This window comes from Artemia franciscana, chromosome 3 (assembly GCF_032884065.1).
Source record: "Artemia franciscana chromosome 3, ASM3288406v1, whole genome shotgun sequence".
Lineage (NCBI taxonomy): Eukaryota > Metazoa > Arthropoda > Branchiopoda > Anostraca > Artemiidae > Artemia > Artemia franciscana.
The window spans coordinates 28,885,685-28,909,062 of NC_088865.1; the positions used below are offsets into that span (position 1 = coordinate 28,885,685).

At 36.5% G+C, this 23,378-nt stretch overlaps 1 protein-coding gene across 2 annotated transcripts in view; it reads right to left on the minus strand.

Moving 5' to 3' along the window:
• Positions 1 to 23,378, minus strand: part of LOC136025127 (cytokine-like nuclear factor N-PAC) — a 129,040-nt gene that overhangs the window by 47,779 nt on the left and 57,883 nt on the right. For both annotated transcript variants that reach the window (XM_065700872.1, XM_065700871.1), the window contains exon 6: positions 2,221 to 2,391. In XM_065700872.1, the coding sequence (XP_065556944.1) occupies positions 2,221 to 2,391 (171 nt within the window). The remainder of the gene's footprint in view (positions 1 to 2,220; positions 2,392 to 23,378) is intronic.

Below are 23,378 nucleotides of genomic sequence, written 5' to 3' on the forward strand. Positions count from 1 at the left end.
CATATAAATAGATTGTCAGGTTTACTGACTCTTGAACATGCAACATATAATTGTCCATGGGAAAAACAATCCGTATTCAGATCTATACCTCATTATTCTAATGATGAGTCCCTGTGTCCCGGTCGTCATTTATATTCCCTGTGTCCCGGTCGTCATTTATATTCCCTGTGTCCCGGTCGTTATTTGTGTCCCGGTGTCCCAGTTTGTAATTTCTCTTTGAGTGTCCCGGTCGTCATTTATATTCCGTGTCCCGGTGTTCCGGTCGTCATTTGTGTCCCGGTGTCCCGGTCTGTAATTTCTATTCGAACAATCCCTGTGTCCCGGTCGTCATTTATATATCCCGCCTGTGCCCCCGGCGTCCCCGTTGTAGTTGTGTCCCTGTGTCCCGGTCGTCATTTATATTCCCTGTGTCCCGGTCGTGATTTGTGTCCGGGTGTCCCAGTCTGTAATTTCTCTTTGAGGTTCCCGGTCGTCACTTATATTCCCTCTGTCTCGGTCGTCATTTGCGTCCCGGTCTGTAATTTCTCTTTGAGTGTTTTTTCTTTTTAGTTTTTTTTTAGTTTTTTAGTTTTTTACCTTTTTTCTTTTTTCAGTTTTCTTTTTCTTCTTTATTTTTCAGCGTCACTATGAAGTACATATCGACGAACCTTTGTTTTTTTTAAATTAAATCTGGTAGGCATTGATGACCTTATCCAAGTCAAAATCCCAAACCCAATCATCATCGCTATCATTTTCAGTTTTGATATGTTTTGACTCTCGCTGTCCAGGTGGATTTTCATCTAACTGCGCGGTTTTGCGTTCTTTAGCCGCAAGCCTGTTTTCTTGCTGTTCTTGTGATTCCCCGGCACGCTTTCTTTTCTTACTTTCTCTATCAGCTGCAAGCCTGTTTTCTTGCTGTTCTTGTGATTCCTCGGAACGCTTTCTGTTCTTACTTTCTCTATCAGCAGCAAGTTTTTTGGCATAAACTCTTTGAGCAGCTTCCTCGGCTGTTGCCATTATATAAATGACGACAGGGACACAGGGAATGTTCGATTAGCAATCACCATCAACAAAGCTCAAGGGCAATCATTAGAATGACGACCAGGACACTCAAAGAGAAATTACAGACCGGGACACCACGACACAGGGAATATAAATGACGACCGCGACACTCAAAGAGAAATTACAGACTGGGACACCGGGACACAGGGAAACAACAACAACGGGGGCGCTGGGGGGCACAGGGGGATATATAAATGACGACAGGGACACAGGGAATGTTCGATTAGCAATCACCATCAACAAAGCTCAAGGGCAATCATTAGAATAATGAGGTATAGATCTGAATACAGATTGTTTTTCCCATGGACAATTATATGTTGCATGTTCAAGAGTCAGTAAACCTAACAATCTATTTATATGCACAGACAATGGGACAGCCAAGAATGTTGTACATTCGCAAGTTTTACGTAGTTAAATATATATATATATATATATATACATATATATATATATATATATATATATATATATATATATATATATATATAAACCTACACCAAGTGTGTGCCGCTGCCATTGTTTCAGTCCCAGAACTATTGCAAACGGAAGTTATTTTTGCTTTGGTAGATAATCTAACATTTACATAGTTTGAAAATCAATGGGTAAAAATTGTTTTAGAAACAAAATTGATTAAACTGACACCAAAATGTACTTTAGGATCTTCTTAATACACAAACTCTAAAAAAAGAAGGTATTATTACACCACCTGGTTGACACAGAGAATCAGAACAGCCAACAAATTTAAGTTTTTAGTTTTCTCTATTATTTATTTGATTAACTTGACCAATCAAACTCTGAGCGGTTCATACGAAGATAAATATCAAATTTCACCGTCAAGTTGTGCTGAAGGGTTGACAAAACTCCTGTTATAGGGTCTAAAATTGGAGAGCAAAATAAGAAGATTTGTCTTTTATGTACAGGATTTCCTGGTATATGTAAAAAATGAAACAAAAACATGGCATATCCAGTACCAATTAGAGTAGAAATTACAGTTTAACATTAAGAACGATGGGGAGCATCCCGCATTCAAGGGAAAAAACCAAATTCACACAAAAAATTAAAGAGAAAACAAAATTGAATAGATTTTTTCAAATAAAAGAGAGAATAGTAGAAACAAAATGAGCACACATTAGTTTACACGGAGGCTCCAACCTAGAACAAAAGTAAAAAAAATCCTACCGGTTTTACTGGCATAAGATTAGGCCTATTCAGGAAACTATTTGCCGAGCTACTTGGCTTCTTTGTTGCAGGGCCAACAATAGTTGAGAGAGGCAGATCTGGTGACTCTGCACGCCCATTCTCCTTTCGTGCCTTTTTCTTCGTACTTCCTCCATTGGGAGTTTTCGATTCCTATACATAAATAAAAATGATTTAAAACTCACAAACGAGTAGAAGTAGTAGTTAATCTTTACGTTAAAATGTTACTTATGATAACTGTTTATATATTACAAATTGCAAAAAATATAGAAGGCCGCATGAATATATTTTTGAAAAGGAGAGGGGAGGAGGGAAAAAAGACAATACCTATAAAGTTAACGGTATGCACGTAATGGTGTCTATTGCAAGAAGGAGTTTAAGCATCAAGCACACCCTTTAGAAAGAACAATGATAATACATGTTAAACAGCATTGCTTATTGAAAATTAATGAATTTATAGGATACACTCAGAGAGAAAAAATCCTAAGGGAATAATTAAAAATTCATGTATGGAGGTACTCAAATACGTGAAACGTCTTTACTTAAGTAGACACGGCATTGCCAAGAAAGTTCATAATAACAAATAAGATTTCATATTACAAAAAGGGATGTAGGCCTCTAGATTTTTCAACCCCTTGATCCTGCCTTCACCAAAAACAGCACCAAGGATAAAACAAAGGAAACAGAAGGGGGATTCACATACATTAAATTCACCATATACATGTTAAAACATCTAGGGACCACAGCCCTATATATAAAAAGGGGGAATGGAGAACGAGAAACACAAATATAGCAAAACACGAAAGAATATTTTATTTATCACGGGGTTTGCCTTACCCCCTCCCTCCACGGAAAATTCTCCCCAAATATAAAATTGAGCAGCCAAAGGGAATCTAAGACAAAAAAAGAAAACGATGAGTAAAAAATTGTACTTCAGCAATTATGAAGGAGGGACAGTGAGTCATTGTGCTGGCGGGGGGATACCAGATGCCTAAAAGAGCGTGTTTCAATGCACGAAAATTCTAAATCCCATTAAGCCTTCAGATGAATACAGGAAGGGGCACGGGTAGGGAGGAATTAATTTCTCATCCCCTTCATTTAGATTAAGCCTGAACTAGAGTGTTGCGGGGTGATAACTCCCTTCTTATTGCAGAAAAATGTTTCTGAAATTTATTCTATAGTTTCATTTAACTAAACTGATTTGCTTCATATTTCATAAAATTATATGCAATGATGTGTAAGCGCGCTTTAGTTATTGTGAAGGAGGGGTGGTGGATCATTTTGTATGCCAGGGGGGGCACATGCCTCAAAGACAGCATTTTAATGCAAAAAGATCCTAACTCTCATTAAAACTTCATATAAATATATAATTAGTTGTAGGGAGGGGGATTAGAAATGGCTATCTGACCTCTCTTGATTCCCAGGAATATTACTGGTCTACGCCTTTCTAATAAAAGTAAAGAGCGACATTAAGCGCTAGAACGAGCAGGATGTACTCCGTAGAAGAGGGGGTATGTCCCTTCCTATTTTAAAATTAAAAAGTGATTGGAGAGCAAACAATCCCTGTCCTAGAAGCTTTTTTGATACCTGGTCTTTTTGTAACCCACTACGAAAACTGATCAATACTTCGAGGTACCTGTTTTGTTCAGAATAGCTGAAAATATCAATCAATTTGTATCGAAGGATGATATAACACCCAGAACCCCTGGGATAACGGTCGTAGATTATGGGAACTGTCATTTCTTTACAAATATATTTTATAGTGGAACAACGGGGCATGTTAGATATTGGGAGTCAAGTGATGTGAAACTCTCAGGGATTATTTTTCTTGGTCAAAAAGATCATCAACTTTTTGCTGTGAGAAGTGTGAGGGGTTAGGGACCCAGGAATGAGCCAAGAAAATTTTCCTGATCAATTTGAAACTTAGTCGTAAGTCCTTCGACCAATGGGACTAATGTACAAAAAAATGATTCGAAAGATAAGTCACTTTGATATTGGCCCCTCATCTTACAAAGAAAGCTGAAGAGTGCTTAATTTTTCCAATTGACCTGAATTTATATGAAACTTTGGACTAATAGGACTCTAATGTAAAAGGAATACATGAAAAATATATGTTGCTTCCCCTCAAAATGCAGCCCAAAAAACAGCCAGAAAAGTACCAGAATCTTTTGACACTTTTCTGGTGCACTGGTTTGAATTCTCTGATCTATCTAAGTTTTAGACTTTGGTCAGTTGAATATGTTAATTATGTCAAACACCCCAGCGTTTCCATCATTAAATAAATATAAGTTTAAAATGAATAGCCAAAACATTTTTTTTTTTACTGAACAATGACCTTAACTGAGTACATGCTATATGTAAAGTTGAGCTATTCAAAATGGAGGTGTGACTTTCAACTACTTTGTTCTGTTGGATTGAGTTGTAATTTTTTCCCCTTGATAGTACTGTACTATCATCAGATCAAACAGTTCGTGGTAACGAACTGTAGTAAGGAGCGACCCGGCTCAATAGTAAATGAAACTCTACAAAACGGAATTTTGATGCTAAAATATACATCAAAAGAATCGGATTTTCATGCTGATTTTAAATATATAAGTTTTATCAAATTTAATCTTTGTCATCAAAAGTTACGAGCCTGAGAAAATTTGCCTTATTTTGGAAAATAGGGGGAAACAACCCCTAAAAGTCATAGAATCTTAACGAAAATCACACCATCGCATTTGGCGTATGAGAGAACCCTTTAGCAAAAATTTCAAGCTCCTATCTACAAAAATGTGGAATTTCGTATTTTTTTTTTTTTCAGAAGACAAATCACAAATAAACAAATGTTTATTTGTTTGTTTTTTTTTGTTTTTTTTCCAGGGGTCATCGTATCGACCAAGTGGTCCTAGAATGTCGCAAGAGGGCTCATTCTGATGGAAATAAAAAGTTCTAGTGCCCTTTTTAAGTGCCCCAAAAAATTGGAGGGCACCTAGGCCCCCTCCCACGCTCATTTTTTCTCCAAAGTCAACAGATCAAAATTTTGAGATAGCCATTTTGTTCTGCATAGTCAAAAACCATAATAACTATGTCTTTGGGAATGACTTACCCCCCCACAGTCCCTGGGGGAGGGGTTGCAAGTTACAAACTTCGACCAGTGTTTACATATAATAATGGTTATTGGGAAATGTACAGACCTTTTCAGGGGGATTTTTTTTTGGTTTTGGGGGTGGAGTTGAGGGTTCGAGGGGAGGGGGGCTATGTGGGAGGATCTTTCCTTGGAAAAATATGTCATGGGGGAACAGAAATTCAATGAAAAGGGCGCAGGATTTTCTAAAATTACTATAAAAAAAACAATGAAAAAATAAACATGGAAAAGTTTTTCAATTGAAAGTAAGGAGTAGCATTGAAACTTAAAACGAACAGAGATTATTACGCATATGAGGGGTTCTAAAAATACTTTAGCATAAAGAGTGAGGTATTTAGGAGGAGATAAATACCTCGCTCTTTATGCTATAGTGTTTTTAGTAATTTCAACTATTTATTCTACGGCCTTTCTGATTCAGGGGTCATTCTTAAAGAATTGGGACAAAACTTACGATTTAGTGTAAAGAGCGAGGTATTAACGAGGGTACAAACCCCCTCATATACATAATAAAGATTTAAGAATATAAAAGTTTGTTACGTAAGTTAATTCTTAAGTTACGTATATTTTTTACTAATAAAAACATTCGTTAAAAATAAAAATTTATAGTTGCCTTTTTATGTAACCGAAAAATTGCAGGGCAACTAGGCCTCTTTCCCCACCCTTTATTTCTCAAAATCGTCTGATCAAAACTAAGAGAAAGCCGTTTAGCAAAAAAAGGAATTAATATGCAAATTTCATTTTAATAATTGATGCGTGGAGAACCAAAATCAAACATGAATTAATTCAAAAACGTTCAGAAATCACAAAAAAACTAGTTTTTTTAACTGAAAGTAAGGAACGACATTAAAACTTAAAACGAACAGAAATCACTCCGTATATGAAATGGGTTGTCCCCTTCGCAATCCCTCGCTCTTTACGCTAAAGTTTGTCTCTTTGCCACAATTCTGTTTTTTAAAACAATTAAAAGCTTTAGTGTAAAGAGCGAGGGATTGCGGAGGGGACAACCCATTTCATATACGGAGTAATTTCTGTTCATTTTAAGTTTTAATGTCGCTCCTTACTTTCAGTTAAAAAAACTAGTTTTTTTTATGTAATATCAATCTAGGTCCAACAATTGGACAAAAGGAAGTGGATTAAATTATTCCTAGTTTTTTGTGGTCTCATTTGAAATCTTAATTATATTGAATTTTTTTTTCCTGGTCTTTAGAAAGTCCAGGGGAGTTTAGTCTTACTACCCTTTGTGGTATTTTTTGCTTGTTCGGAGTTTGGCAAGGTTATTTATTGTAAATTCTAAATCGTTCTGGGTTTTATTTACTTTATTATGGTGATTTATTACTTTACTATTTTATAGCTTTACACTGAAAAATATTTGACATTATTTCTGCTCATGTTTTGTTTAATGTAGCGCTTTACTTTTTTTCAAACAACTTCTTTTCTGGAAAAGTTTGGCTGCTAGAAGATAGTTTAAGTCATATTGAACTGTTTTTGAACAAAACATTCTTACTTTTTTATATTTTGGACAAATTTTGCAACAACTTTTAATGGTTTTTATGCAATACTACTTTTGATTGATGGGTACGGAGGAAAATATCCAAATACTACTACTAATAATAATAATACCTCACTACAGCACCAAGCCGCCTGAGGCCAACACAGCTATGCACGCTCCTCCTCCAACCTAATCTATTCAAGGCCTCCCTCTTTACACCCTCTCAGGAAGTTCACATTTCCTTTAAATCTTTACTTATGACATCCTCCGGCCCCAGACGAGGTCAACCTGCTTTTCGTGTAGCTCCTGACGTTTGGCCAAAAAGCACAATCGTCGGCAATCTGTCATCCTTCATCCACAGAACATCACCTAGCCATCTCAACCTTTCTTTCATTATAGCCCTGGAGAGCAGGATTGAACCACATTTTTCGTACAACCGACTGTTTGAACTCCGGTCAGTCAGCCGGGTACCCAGAAAAATCCGTAGGCAATTTCTCTGGAAAACATGTAGTAAATTTTCATCCACTTTTCGGAGCGCCCATGCTTCAGAATCATATTTGACCACTGTCATCACTGTAGCTTCCAATATTCTAATCTTGATTTGCAGACTGATCTTCCGAACTTTTTTTAACTGTGAAAAAACACCCTGAGCAGTAGCTATTCTACTTTTAACATTTTCACTGCTCCCGCTGTCGTTACTAATAATATTACCAAGGTAGGTGAAGCTGCCCACCTGATCAATCTTTTCGTTACCCAACGTCACCTTTTCATCTACACTTATTCCTAGCCTTAGTGACTTAGTCTTCTTAACATTAATTTTCAAACCTATTCTAGCACCCTGATCTCTCAAAACATCTAAAAATTCATTCATTTTGCTCGAGCTTTCATCTAATATGCTTAAATCATCAGCATAACCTAAGTTCAGGAGATTTTTTCCTCCCCATTTGGTTCCATGGTCTCCAATTGCCTTTCCTGTGCTCCTTAAGACGAAGTCCATCAAAATGATCCATACAAAGGGGGATAGAACACAACTCTGCTTAACTCCCGATTTAATACAAAACCAGCTGCTAACCTCATTTCCTACCTTAACCGCAGCAGTAGTATTCTTGTACATAGCACAAATCACTTTAATGTATTTGTCAGGTATACCATATAGAGATAAGACCTTTCCTAAAGCTCTTCATTCAACAGAATCGAACGCTTGCCCATAATCTATAAAACTGAGGATCAAAGGTGTTTGACAACAAAGGGACTTCTAAATTATTAACCTAAGAGTGAAAACTTGGTCGACACATCCTCTACCTTTTATAAAATCGCACTGTTCTTCTCTTAAAACTTTGTCTACAGCATCTCTCAGCATATCCAAATATATGGGTCGAAAATCCGCATAATCTCTACGGTTCTACAAGGCTGACGGAATTCTATCCCTCACAATATTACAACGTCGGGTATAGACAAATATTAATCCATTATCCCCCTCTACACGCCCTGAAAGTCTCAACTTAATTCCTTTATCCTTTCCTTGAATTCGTAGATACACCCTATTGAGAGTCTTGGAAACTTCAATAGCAGAAGCAATAGCAGTAGTAGTAGTAGTAACAAACGCAAGCAGTCACAGGTGCAGTTACAAGGAGTTAGAGTCACATGTAGGCGAAGTTACAGTTCTATGTAGTCGTAGTAGTAGTCGCAAGTAATCACAATCACTGGTTCAAACAGCTACTGGTAATTGCAGTCGAATAAGTAGCTGTAAACGTCATTAGTTATTGCAATAAAAGTCACTTGTAGCCACAATCGCAGTCGTAGTCACAAGCAGTACGAGTCAACGTCACAAGTGGTCTGAGTCACAATTAGTCACAGTCACAAGTATTCGCAGTCTTAAGTAGTTACATACACAAGCAGTCAAAAGCAGTCACGCTCCTAAATGGTCACAGTAGCAGTAGTAGTGGTGGAAGTAGCAGTAGTGGTTTTAGTAGCACTGAAAGGTTCAGTTTAATACGCTGAGCCGTTCTGAGATATTGCTGATACTCATTTTGACAAACAGCATCCGCATAATGACAACTGATTTAGTTTTTAGCAACACAAAATTTTCCTGGAAGTTTCAATTGTATATCCTATTCCAGTCCTAAGATATCTCCTCTGTGCCATTTTGACAAACTGGATCTGACTTAGTTCAAATATAGAAGTAGAGAAGAAGTAGCAAAACAAGTATTAATATCAGTAGCTCTGAAAATTTTAGGTTAATACACTAAGGCGTTCATGGGAAATTGCTGATACATTCGTTGGACGGCCTTAATGGCTTATACAACGTTTTGATTTAGTTAAAAATCCCCTCAAATGCGTTGAAAACTTCAACTTCATATTCTAAGCCATTCCTGAGATATGGCTGATAGCCCTTTTGACAACCTGCATGCACATAATGTGTTTTAATTTAGGTCAACACTGCCTTCACCGTTCTACGAGAGTTTTAAAGTATGGTACCGAGAGAATGGTACCTCAGTACCATTAGCATTAGAAATATTAGTTATCGTAGTAAAAATATAAGTAGTAACATTCACAAAGTACCTTTTTGGTTTGTTCAACATCCCCAAGTAGTTTCAACTCAGTACTCTTAAGCCGTTTTATTTTTGATATGTCCTTTTGATAGGCTACATGCGCAAAGCGTGTTTTGATTTAATTCAACGTCTCTCTCAACATTTCCTGAAAGTTTCACCTTAATGTCCTTAGCCTTAGTATATTAGTACTTTTCTTGTGGTAGCAGTAATATTAGCTTTGTAGCATTAGCAGTAGAAGCAGTAATATGTACAGAGTACCTTTTGCTCGGTTCAACACACCCCTCACCATAAACTGAAAGTTTCAACTAAGCCGTTTAACTACTGTATCAACTACTCTAAGCTGTTAGTGGGATGCAGCTTTTACACCCTTTGGGTAACCTGCATTATTATTGTGTGTTTCGATTTAGTTCGACATCCCCCACAACATTCACTGAATGTTTGACCTTAACATCCTTAGCATCAACAATAGTAGCAGTTGCAGCAGTAATAGAAGTATTAGTAGCAGTTGTAGTAGTAGTAGTAGTACTAGTAGTGCCTGTTGTATTAATAACAGTAGTAGTATGCACATAGTGCCTTTTGGTTAGTTCAACATCCCCTTAAAATCCCCAAGTTTCAACTTAATCTCCGTGCTTTCAGTTTAAAAAACTTGTTTTTTTATATTTAATTTCTTAAGGTTTTTGAATTAATGCATTTTTTGATTTTGGCTCTCTTCACATGTTTTTATCGGACGATAAAATCTCTTAGTTTTTATCGGACGATTGTGAGAAAAAAAGAGCGGGGGAGTAGGCTTAGTTGCCCTTCAATCTTTTGGTTACTTAAAAAGGCAACTAGAACTTTTAATTTCTTACGAACGTTTTTATTAATAAAAAATATACGTAACTTCCGAAATAACTTTCGAAACGAACTTCTATATTCGTATATTTTTATTATGTATATGAGGGGGTTTGCCCCGAGCCGGGGAGATCCTCCAACAGATTGACTCTAGTTCAGCATTGTGGAGTGGCATGAGAGGTGTAGCATAAGTGGGAGATGGTAACGTCGGCAATGAACGGGGGGAAATTAATGCCAGGTTTTTCTTCTCACTCAATTGGACTATCTGTCTTGGCCTTTTCTACAACTGGCCATGACTTGATGCCCCACAAGTATTCCATTTTAATCCTCCTCGTCCTCTTTAATACCTTGCTCTTTACAAAAAAGCTTAAATTTTGTCCCAATTCTTTAAGAATGACCCCTGAATCACAAAGGCCGTAGAAGAAATAGTTGGAATTACTGAAAATACCCAAGACGAATTCCTCCATTGAAAGATCCTCCCATGTAACCCCCTCCCTATAAAAGGAAAAAACTCCCCTGAAAACGCCGGTACACTTCGTAATAACCATTACTATATGTAAACACAAGTCAAAGTTTGTAACTTTTAGCCCCTCCCCCAGGGACTGTGAGGGAGTAAGTCGTCCCCAAAGACATAGTTATTAGGTTCTTCGACTATACTGAACAAAATGGCTATCTCAGAATTTTGACTCGTTGACTTTGGGAAAAAAGTAGCGTGGGAGGGAGTCTAGGTGCCTCCAATATTTTTGGTCACTTTAAAGAGACACTCAAACTTTTAATTTCCATTAAAATGAGCTTTCTCGCAACATTCTAGGACCACTTGGTCGATATGATCGGCCCTTGAAAATAAAAAAAATAAATACACACCCGTGATCGTTTTTCTGGCAAAGAATAAGAAATTCCACATTTTTGTAGATAGGCGCTTCAAACTTCTGCACTGGGGTTCTGCTAGAACTAGGTTCTACACTGGGGTTCTTTCTAACTAGAAATTGGCTTACATAAAATATAGAGCTAGCAGGAATTACTATAAATTGGCAACAGAAACCTAAACTACCAACAATTACAAATAACAGTGAAGCCAACGTTAAAACGAACATAAGTTACTAAAAATATGGGGCCTCCTTCTCCACCACCCCCCCCCCCCCCACAAAAAAGAGACTAAGTTGAAAAATAACTCCAATCTGTTTGAAGAAAAGAAAACCTGGATAAAAACATATTATTTTCATTACAGAGCAAATAACACTCTAGTCTTTGGAAGGAACGCTAGAGGACCATCAAATAATTTGTTTTATTGTTTTTAAGTTTGGTCTGCTTGTTTAATGTAATTTCTGTTCGTTTTACAAGTAATATGGCCACATGCAGTCTAGAGCTTACATAATCTATTCCAACCTGTCATTAGCATAACCGTATTAAAACATAATTTGGGTGAATGACTTACATGTTCCTGTCAGGACATAATTAACATTTATTCGACCTTCACTGAATAACAGGAATGACCAGTTATTATAATACTTAATATTTAGGTCATGACAATTATATGAATAAATTTTTTATTTTGGGTTGAATGAAACTGGACTTGACATGTGCTTGGATAAAGTAAATCGGACGCATTTTATAACACGAACCAAATTTTAGTGAACCAACAAGCGACAAATCTGCTACCCCTTTTTTTCTTAAGACGTGCGCTTGGGTAATGTAAACAAACGAACTTAGATTCCCCAATGAAACCGTTGCTATGGCATTTTTTAGAGGGAACTTATGATCATCAAAATTGTTTGGACTCAAATTAATAAAGTCGTATATATTTTAGGCGATGATACGACAGTCCTATGAGGGGAATGATATGCATTAAAGTCATAATATATAATCATAATATAATAATAATATATAATCATAATGCATAATGTAATCACAATGTAATAATCATAATGCATAAAGTCATAATATATTTTAAGCAATGATACGACAGCCCTATGAGGGAAATGATGCAGTAAAAGTCTTCTGAAATGTATTGTTTAGTATTGAGGTATGCATAAAGTCGAAATTAATAAACTCGTATATATTTTAAGTGATGGTACTACAGCCCTATGAGGGAAATGATAGAATAAAGCCTTTTAAAAAGTATTGCTTATTATTGAGGTATGCATAGTCTTTAATAAAGTCGTATATATTTTAAGCGATGAAACAAGAGCCCTACGAGGGAAATGATGCAATAAAACCCTTTGAAATGTATTGGTTAGTATTTGGGTATGCATAAAGTATAAATTAATAAGTCGTATATATTTTAAGCGATGATATGACAGCCCTAGGAGGAAACTGCAATAAAGCCTTTTGAAAAGTATTTTTTAGTATTGGCGTATGAATAAATTTGAAATTACTAAGTCATATATATTTTAAGCGATGATAAGACAGCCCTATGAGGGAGATACTACAATAAAGCCTTTTCATAAGTATTGCTTAGTATTGGGGTATGCATGAAGTCAAAATTAGTAAAGTCGTATATATTTTAAGCGGTTATACGACAGCCAAAATGATTCAATAAAGCCTAGGTACAACTAACTCAGCTAGCTGGTATATTCCGAGTGTTTTAATTGCTGATTGAGTAACAAAAATTTAGTGAAACCACTTTTGAGTACAATGAACGCAGCTGATAAATCCCGTGTTTTACTTGCTGGTTTAGTACCAAAAATTTAATAAAAGCACTTTTGACTACAACAAAGTCAGCTACTTGGTAAATTCCGAGTGTTTTAGTTGCTGACTGAGCAACAAAACATTTATAAAAATTTGTTTTTATAAATTTAATAAAAGCATATTTGACTACAACAAATTCAGGTAGTTGATAAATTCCAAATGTTTTAATTGCTGGCTGAGTACCGACCAATTGAATGAAGAAAGTTGTGAGGAAAACAACCTCAGCTATTTGATCAATTCTGTGTGATTTGTTTGCTGACTGATTAACGCAAGTTTAATGAAAGCTCTTTTGAGTAAAACAAAATCGACTAATTGATAAATTCCAAATGTTTGAACAGCTCACTGAAAATTAAAGATTTAACAAAAGCACCTTTGACTACAACAATCTCACCTAGTTGGTAAATTCCGAGTATTTTTAGGTGCTGAATGAGTAGCAAAAATTTATTAAAAGCATATTTGAGTACAACAAATTCAGCTAGTTGGTATATTTCGAGTGTCTACTGACTGAGTACCGAAAAATTCAATAAAAGCAATTTCGACTAAACAAACTCAGGTAGTTAATATATTCCGAGTATTTTAATTGCCGGCTGAGTACAAAAATTTAACGAAAAAACTTTTGAGTAGAACAAACTTAGCTAGTTGGTAAATTTCGTGTGTTTTAGTTGCTGACTCAGTAACAATAATTTAATGAAAGCATATTTGAGTACAGCAAATTTAGCTAGTTGATAAATTCCGTGTGTTTCAGTTGCTCATTGAGTAACAAAAATTTAACGGAGGCTCATTTCATAAAACAAATTCAGCTAATTGAAAATTTCGTGGGTTTTACTTGCTGGCTGAATACCAAAATTTGATAAAAAAAAAACACCTATGACGACATTAAACTCCACTAGTTGGTAAATTCCAATTGTTTTAGTTACCGAGTGAGTATAAAAAATTTAATAAGATCATTTTTGAGTACGGCAAACTCAGCTAGTTGGTAAATTCCGAGTGCTTGAGTTGCTGACTGAGTAAAAAAATTAATTAATGCACTTTTGAGTACAACAAACTCTGCTAGTGCTTTTCGGTTCTCATCCAGCAAGTAAAACACAAAGAATTGATCAATTAGTTGAGATTGTTGTAATCAAAAGTACCTTCGTTAAATTTTGTTATTCAGGCAGCAACTAAATATTCGGAATATAGCAACTAGCTGAGTTTGTTGTACTCAAAAGTGCCTTTATTAAATTTTTTATATCCAGTCGGTAACTAAAAGATTCAGAATTTAACAACTACCAAAATTGTTGTAATGAAAAGTGCTTTTATTATATTTGGTGCTCAGCCTCCATGTAAAATACGAGCAAAATACCAAGTAGCTACCTTTGTTGTACTTAAATGTGCTTTCCTTCAATTTTGGTTGCTTTAAAAGCAACTAAAAGACTGAATTTTTCAACTACCGGAGTTTGCTGAAGTCAAAAGTGCTTTTATTATATTTTTCGTTGCTCAGTTAGCCACTAAAACACTCTGAATTTACCAAGTAACTGAGTCTGTTGTAATCAAGTCTCAAATAGTAGATAAGTTCTGAGTGTTTTAGTTGATGGCTGTGTGCCAAAAATTTCATGAAAAGCACTTTTGAGTACAAACTCAGCTTATTGGTCCATTCCAAGTGTTTTAGTTGCTGAATGTTTAAAAAAACAACAATGAAAGCACTTTGGAGCACAACAAACTCAGATAGCTGATAAATTCCGAATGTTTTTAGTTGTTGGCTAAATACCATAAATTCAATGAAAGCACTCTTGAGTACAGCAAGCAAAATCAACCAGTTGGTAAATTCCGAGTGTTTTAATTGCTGACTGAATATCAAAATTTTAATAAAGGCCCTTTTGAGCATAGCAAACTACGCTAGTTGATCAATTTCATGTGTTTTAGTTGCAGGCTGAGTACCAAAAATATAATAAAAACCCTTTTGTGTACAACAGACTCAGCAAGTTGATAAATTCCGGAAAGTGCTACATGTATGCAGGTAATTATTTTTTCCTTTATTAAAGACTAACAGATTATTTTTGTGGTAATAGTTCATTTGTAATCAGCAATGCGAGTCAGTTTACAATGGATAATGTGGAAAACAAATCAAAAATCTTGCGAAGTCTTGCTGCTTTGGATTTTTTTAAAGCCAGAGACACATAAGCGTGAATTACAGCCCAACTGTTTCCATCTATCCCACTATAGTTATAGATGGCTGCATGACTGGATAGGTTAGATTACATTAAGTCAACTAATTTTAAGCTAGGTTCGTTTAGGTCAGGTTACCGTGGCCGGCCACGCCAACCTATCCTAAAAGAACCTAATTTAAAAGTAGTTAACTTAAGTACTTAACTTAAAAAATAGTTAACCAACTAGCTGAGCTTGTTGTACTCAAAAGTGCCTTGATTAAAATTTTGAGATAATCAAAAGATTCAGAATTTGCCAAACAGACTATTCCAACTAGGTTCCGAATATACCAATTTGTCAACGTAATTTACCAATTAACTATCTCAAAATTCATCGGACGAATTTGGGGAAAAAGTAGCGTGGGAGTGGGCCTAGTTGCCCTCCAATTTATTGGTCTCTTAAAGAGGCACTATAAGTTTTTATTTCCATTAGAATGAGCCCTCTCCTGACGTTCTAGATCCACTGGGTCGATACAATCACCCCTGGCAAAAAAAAACCAAATAGACAGGCATCATGGTTTTTTCTGGTAAAAATAAAAAAATCCCAAATTTTTGCAGATATAAGCTTGAAACCTCTACAAAAGAATTCTTTTTACGCTGAATCTAATGTTGTGATTTACATTAAAATTCTATGATTTCTAGACGGCCTTTCCCCTTTTTTCTAAAATCAAACAAATTTTCTCAGGCTCGTTGCTTTTGGTGGATAAGATTAAACTTAATGAAACTTGTATATTCGGAATCAGCATAATAAGCCAATTCTTTTTATATATCTATTGGTATCAAAATTTCTTTTTTCAGAGTTTTGGTTACTATTGAGCCGGGTCGCTCCTTACTTAGAGTTCGGTACCACGAACTGTTTAAAGACCCATCAAAAACCAAACAGAGATCATTGAAATATTGATCATTCTTTCTGTTTTACCTAAAGTATTGTATTCATGAAACTTTACATTTTGATGAAATGTAGTAAAGAAATAGATAAGGTTTTTCACCTAAAGTAAGTAGCCAGTTTAAAACTTAAAAGACATTGAAATTACTCTGTATATAAGGGGGACTGCCCCCTTCTCAACACCTTACTCATTAAAAAAAAAGTTGTATAGTGCTTTGAAACATCTTTTTTTCCTGATTGCAATTTTTTTCTTCAAAAATTGGGACAAAAGCAAAAATTCAGATTCAGATCAAAAACAGAACCAGTTTAATAATACCTCATTTTCCCAAATTACTACCCTCCCCCTCAACTCCCCCAAAGAGAGCGGATCCGCTCCGGTTATGTCAGTCACGTATCTTGGACTTGTGCTTATTCTTCCCACCAAGTTCCATTCTAATGTTTCCACTCTAAAGCCTCTTCCAAGATTCCCCCCAAGTCCCCCCAATGACACTGGATCTAGTCGGCATTTAGAATTATAGATCTGAGTTACGAGGTCCTTCTAAGTAAGAGATTTTATTAATCCGATCACTCTTTCGTAAGTTAAAAATACCTCATTTTTTCTAATTTTTCAGAATTAACCCTCCCCCCAACTCCCTTAAAGAGAGCGGATCCATTCCGGTTACGTCAATCAAGTATTTAGGACTTGTACGTAGTTTTTCCACCAAGTTCCATCCCGATCCCTCTACTCTAAGCGTTTTCCAAGATTTTAAGTCTCCCCCTCCAACTCACCCGAAAGTCATCGGATCCGGTCGGGATTTAAAATAAGAGCTCTGAGACACGATATCCTTTTAGATATCAGATTTCATTAAGATCCGATCACCCGTTCGTAAGTTAAGAATACCTCATTTTCTAATTTTTCCAAATTAACCGTCCCCCCACTCCCCCCCCCCAGATGGTCGAACCGGGGAAACGACTTTCTAATTTAATCTGATCTGGTCCCTGATAAGCGTGACAAATTCCATCGTCCTAGCTTATCTGGAAGTGCCTAAACTAGCAAAACTCGGACCGACAGACGGACAGACCGACAGAATCAGCGATTGCTCTATGTAACTTGGTTAATATCAAGTGCCATAAAAATTCCTTCAGGAGATATATCAGTTTGAAAGTTTAAAGGGGTTGACAGCTTCAGTAGTAAGGAACACAGTGAAATCAAAAATAGGCCGATACCAATTGTGAGATATATACCATAGGGGAGTTTTAAGCAAAAGTTAGGTGTTAGCTTATCTGATCATCTTTCGCAATGAGGGGTTCGCAACTTTTGCTAGTTGGTGTACCTCTTATTTGTTTCCGGTGTATTTGATGGTAAGATCAATTTGGTTCCAGCGGTAAGATATGTAGGAGACTTGTGAGTAGTAATCGGTTGTTAGGCTACAATGATCTTTAGCGATGAGGGGCTTGTAACTTTTGCTAGTTACAATGAGGGGTTTGCAAGTTTTGCTAGTTGGTGTACCTTGTATTTATTTTAAGATCCTTACAGATTAACCAGTTCGGAGTTTAATCTAAGCGAGGAAACAAAACCAAAGTGTTGCTCTCGCAACACATTACTCACCGAAGCCGAACAAAGATTGCCGCAACACATCACGTTGCCCGTGCAACGTAGATTAAGTTTTTAGTAGGATATGTAACAAAGCAGTATATATAAGATAGTTTAATGTTGCAATCAGTTTGTATTAATAGCAGGCCCATGTGAAGGAGGGGCCCACATGTCTAGGAATGTTCTCGTATGATTTTCTTTATTTTTCCATACAATACAAAGGTTTTTTCCTCCCCGTCCCCCCAAATGGATTCATACATAAGTGGCTTTCACTGGACTTATGGTTTTTCTGCAATTTTTGCAAAAACGTACATTCATTTTTGCTTCGACGATTTCCACCCCAAATCCTCCCCGCGGAAGTGAGAGCCTCTTGAAACAAATCCCGAGTAGTAGTATTTAGGTTAAAATGCAAATATAGAATCATGCAGAACACGATAACATGAGCTATGTGAATTCCAACGTTACATCAAGCATATGCGTTTTAACCCTTGAGAAGAGATAGCAAGAGCTAAGAGCTCATATGGCACTTGTGACGAGGCGAGAATAGCTAAGAGCCAAGAGATCATATGGTATGAGCTCTAACAAAATTCTATGAATCAATAGATTGATTTAAAAAGGAAAATAAGAGGCTTAATGCCGGTCAGGATTTAAAATAAGAGCTCTGAGTCACGATGTCCTTCTAAATATCAAAATTCATTAAGATCCGATCACCCACTCGTAAGCAATAAATACCTAATTTTTTCTAATATTTCCTCTCCCTTTAGCCCCCCAGATGGTCGAATCTGGGAAAACAACTTTATCAAGTCAAATTGTGCAGCTCCCTGACACGCCTACCAATTTTCTTCGTCCTAGCACGTCCATAAGCACCAAACTCGCCAAATCACTGAACCCCTCCCCCCAACTCCTCCAAAGAGAGCGAATCCAGTACAATTCTGTCAATCACGTATCAAGGACATTTGTTTATTCTATCCACCAAGCTTCATCACGATTCCTTCACTCCAAGTGTTTTTCCAAGATTTCCTCCTCCAACTCCCCCCAATGTCAAAAGATCTGGTCGGGATTTGAAATAAGAGCTCTGAGACATGCATTCCTTCTAAAAATCAAATTTCATTAAGATCCGATCATCTATTCGTAATTTAAAAATACCCCAATTTACACGTTTTCCAAGAATTCCGGTTTCCCCCTCCAACTCCCCAATGTCACAGGATCTGGTCGGAATTTAAAATTAGAACTTTAAAGCACAAGATCTTTCTAAATATCAAATTTCATTAAGATCTAGTTACCCTTTCGTAAGTTACAAATACCTCAATTTTCAAAATTACTCCTCCCCCCCAACTCCATCAAAGAGAGCAGATCCGGTCCGGTTATGTCAGTCACGTATCTTAGCCAGGTTTCTATTCTTCCTATCCAGTTTCATCCTGATCTCACCGCTTTAAGTATTTTCTAAGATTTCCGGTCCCCCCCCCAACTGCCCCTCCAATTACGCTTGATCCGGTTGAGATTTAAAATAAGAGATCTGAGTTACGAGGTCCTTCTAAATAGGAAGTATCATGAAGATCCGATCACTCCTTCGTAAGTTAAACATACGTAATTTTTTCTTATTTTTCAGAATTAACCCCCCCCCCAATAGAGCAGATCCGTACCAATTATGTAAATCACGTATGTAAGACTTATGCTTATTTTTCCCACCAAGTTTCATCCCGATCCCTCCGCTCTAAGTGTTTTCCAAGTTTTAGGTTTCCCCCTCCCAACCCCCCCCCCCCCCAATGTCACCAGATCCAGTCGGGATTTAAAATAAGAGCTCTGAGACACGAGATCCTTCTAAATGTCAAATTTCATTGAGATCCGATCACCCGTTCGTAAGTTCAAAATACCTCATTTTTTCTAATTTTTCAGAAATAACCCCCCCCCCCAACTACCCGAAAGAGAGCGGATCCTTTCCATTTATGTCAATCATATATCTAGGACTTGTGTTTATTTTTCCCACCAAGTTTCATCCCGATCCCTCCACTCTAAATGTTTTCCAAGTTTTAGGTTTCCCCGTCCCAAATCCCCCCCAATGTCACCAGATCCGGTCGGCATTTAAAATAAGAGATCTAAGACACGATATCCTTCTAAGCATCAAATTTCATTGAGATCCGATCACCCGTTCGCAAGTTAAAAATACCTCATTTTTTCTAATTTTTAGAATTACCCCCCCCCCAACTACCCCAAAGAGAGCGGATCCGTTCCGATTATGTCAATCATGTATCTGGGACTTGTGCTTATTTTTCCCATCAAGTTTCATCCCGATCCCTCCACTCTAAGTGTTTTCCAAAATTTTAGGTTCCCCCCTCCAACTCCCCAAAATGTCACTAGATCCGGTCAGGATTTAAAATAAGAGCTCTGAGACACAATATCATTCCAAACATCAAATTTCATTAAGATCCCATCACCCGCTCATAAGTTAAAAACACTTCATTTTTTCTATTTCTTCCGAATTAACCGGCCCTCCACTCCCCCCCCCCCAGATGGTCAAATCGGGAAAACGACTATTTCTAATTTAATCTGGTCCGGTCCTTGATACGCTTGCCAAATTTCATCGTCCTAGCTTACCTGGAAGTGCCTAAAGTAGCAAAATCGGGACCGACAGACAGACCGACAGAATTTGCGATTGCTATATGTCACTTGGTTAATGCCAAGTGCCATAAAAACGGAAAACTGAAAAGGGCCTATTTGACAAACCAATGCCTACTTTTATTTGGGTTCCTACAAAGTTTATACAAGCTCTAGTGTCTTTATTAATTTTTTTTTTGCGCTAGGCCTTCATGGATATTTTACCTTTTAATAAATCACCAAGCAGGAATATATATTATAGAAATACATATTTTATCATTTCGCAAAACACATCCAGTAAAAATTTAGAGATAGCTATCTTGTTCAGCGTAGTTGAAAAATTTGAAAATTATGTCCATGAGGATGACAACCCCACCCCCACGACCCTCAGGGAAAGGTTTGTAAGTTATACCCTGGGACAAATATGGTTTTTATAGAAAAGAGAGTCGTATAAGTTTCTTAGTTGGCTAATTGGATTGGTAATCAGAAATTCTAGTGTTATTACTAAGATTCAAAGTGATAAGGGCAGCAATCCCCCCACGCCAATAATTCCCCCAAACCCATTCAATCAAAATTTTGAGATAATCATTTTGTTCAGTGTAGTTAAAAGGTCCGAAAATTATGCCTTTGAGGATGACAACCCACCCCCCTCAGTCCCAGGGCTGTAAGTTATACCCTGAGGGCATATAAGGTTTTTTATAGAAAATGTGGTTGTATAAGCTTCGGAGGGGACTTACTGGATTGGCAATAAGACTGTTCCCTCCTCAGCGTCCCGCTCTTTACGCTGAAGTTATTTACTGTTTTATAAAGTAGAATTGAGAGAAAGAGTCAAACTTTAGCGTAAAGAGCGGGGCGTTGAGGAGGGAACAGCCCCTTTCATACACGGAGTAATTTCTGTGCGTTTTAAGTTTTAATGTCGCTCCTTACTTTCAGTTCAAAAACTTGTTTTTTATTTAATGTATATTAAACTGACAACCCATGTTCATTTTTTTTCAGTAAAGGACAAATTATGTTCTGGTCTTGAGAAGGCGTGGCAGTTATGAGCCCTACTAATGACAATTTTTCCTCGTTTTGAGTTTGACTCAGCTGTTTATTGTAATTTCTGTTCGTTTTGAGCTTCTTTTATTTATTGATGGTATTTGTGGTAGGTTATTTGACTCAATATTTCTGCTCATGTTCGGCTTAATGGAGCTGATTACTTTTCTTTGAAAAACTTGCTTTTGGAAAAAGTTTTTTAAGTTTATTTAAAAAAGGCAATTGTGCAGTTTCACCCCACTATCCTCTATCTACTCTTAACAAGAAAGAGGGATAACTGCATATCTAAAAAATGACGGAAAAATCAAAAATACATTTTCGAAATTTTTTTAAACGAGATAATGTTGTCGATGAATGTTTTTCAATAATTAGCTTTTCTACAGAAATGGTAAATACCCAGATTCAAATCCGGGTAACTTGAATCCTCCATACTACTTTCAAGTCGCAAAAATAAAAGTTATTCCGATTATTCCTAAATAATGATTATTTAGGATAATTGATTATTTAGGATTATAAAGTCGATTACTCCCTAAAATGAGACTCAAGAATGAGACTGTTTAGTAAAAAAGTTCACTATCGGAGTCACTACAGCCGAAAACCATTGATAAGGAATTTCCAGTTTCCCATCTCCATCATGAGCGGCTTACCGGATGGTCGCAAAATGGAGATTATGAGATCATTCAATACATAATATTTCTCCCTATCCGTCTTTTATAGGCTCAGACTGGTAGCGCAAGATCAAAATATTACTATGGCACGAAAAAAACAGCAATTTTGGGTGCAACCTCACAGATTAGCGAGATCTACTTTGGTTCGGTGAATGCTAAGGCTTTTTTTAGAGACCTTGTCAAGAGGATTGTTTGATATGAACATGCTATCGATTTGTCTCTTACGGCGCAGTATTTTAGGGGTAGGTTTTGTTGCCTCATAAACTGACGACGCTAAGGGACTGGAAATAATATTTCGCCCGGCTATTCATGGTAACTACAATAATTAATTGCAGCATCCAAGTTTCGCTCTAGTCTGCTCGCTTCTATTCGAGGTGAGCAGTCCTATAAGTCTCGTTAGACACTCTTTAGATTAATTTTTTTAAGGTAATTATTTTGTGTTAATACTGTTCAAGATATACAACTCCTACACTGCTTAACATAGACGGGTGTAATCCTTCGTTTTTTGTCATTATTTCTCTACTCGAGGGTTGTTATTCAAATGTCTGACTAACATTATAAATGTTAAGCACCTTTGTCTGATACCACAGGTTTTTTTTTATTGTTCTTATTCTGCTTCACTGCACCCCGCTGTAGTATTGAATGCTGCTATACTTAAAAATGTAATATTTTTGGTGATACACGATACATAGTTGGTTAGGCGTACAACTTACAATTAAGATAAATAGGCGGAAGTGTCTTCAACGCTTGCTGTAGTTAAATTTTGTTCGGAAGGTTTTTTGGACTATTCCTTTCATATAGACAATGTTATTCTGTAGTCCTTCTTACAAAAAAAAAAATTGTTTTGATAAAATCAGTGTTAAATGTTAGCATTGACAATGAAAAGTTGCCCACCATAAACGAGGAATTAACCCCCACAAACAAGTGCTTTTAAATATAAGCAAAAAGTGATTTAGATATTTATTACGAACGTAAATTACTTTGAACATAAAAGATTGGCCCCTCTAGTTCTGAATTAAAGTCCTCCTTGGGCTTTAGTTAGATTAAATTAAAAAAACAAGTTTTTTAAATGAAAGTAAGGAGCGACATTAAAACTTAAAACGAACAGAAATTACTCCGTATATGAAAGGGGCTTTTCCCTCTCAACGCCCCGCTCTTTACGCTAAAGTTTGACTCTTTCTCTTAACTCTACATTTTAAAACAGTAAAAAAAACTTTAGCGTAAAGAGCGGGGCGTTGAGAAGGAAAAGCCCCTTTCATATACGGAGTAATTTCTGTTCGTTTTAAGTTTTAATGTCGCTCCTTACTTTCATTTAAAAAACTTGTTTTTTTTATTTAATTTCTGAACGTTTTGAATCAATGCATGTTTTGATTTTGGCTCTCCGCAGAGGAATAATTAAAACGAAATTTGTATATTTTTTTTTTTTTTTTTTGCTAAATGGCTTTCTCATAATTTTGATCGAATGATTTTGAGAAAAAAAGAGTGGGGGAGGAAGCCTAATTGCCCTCCGATT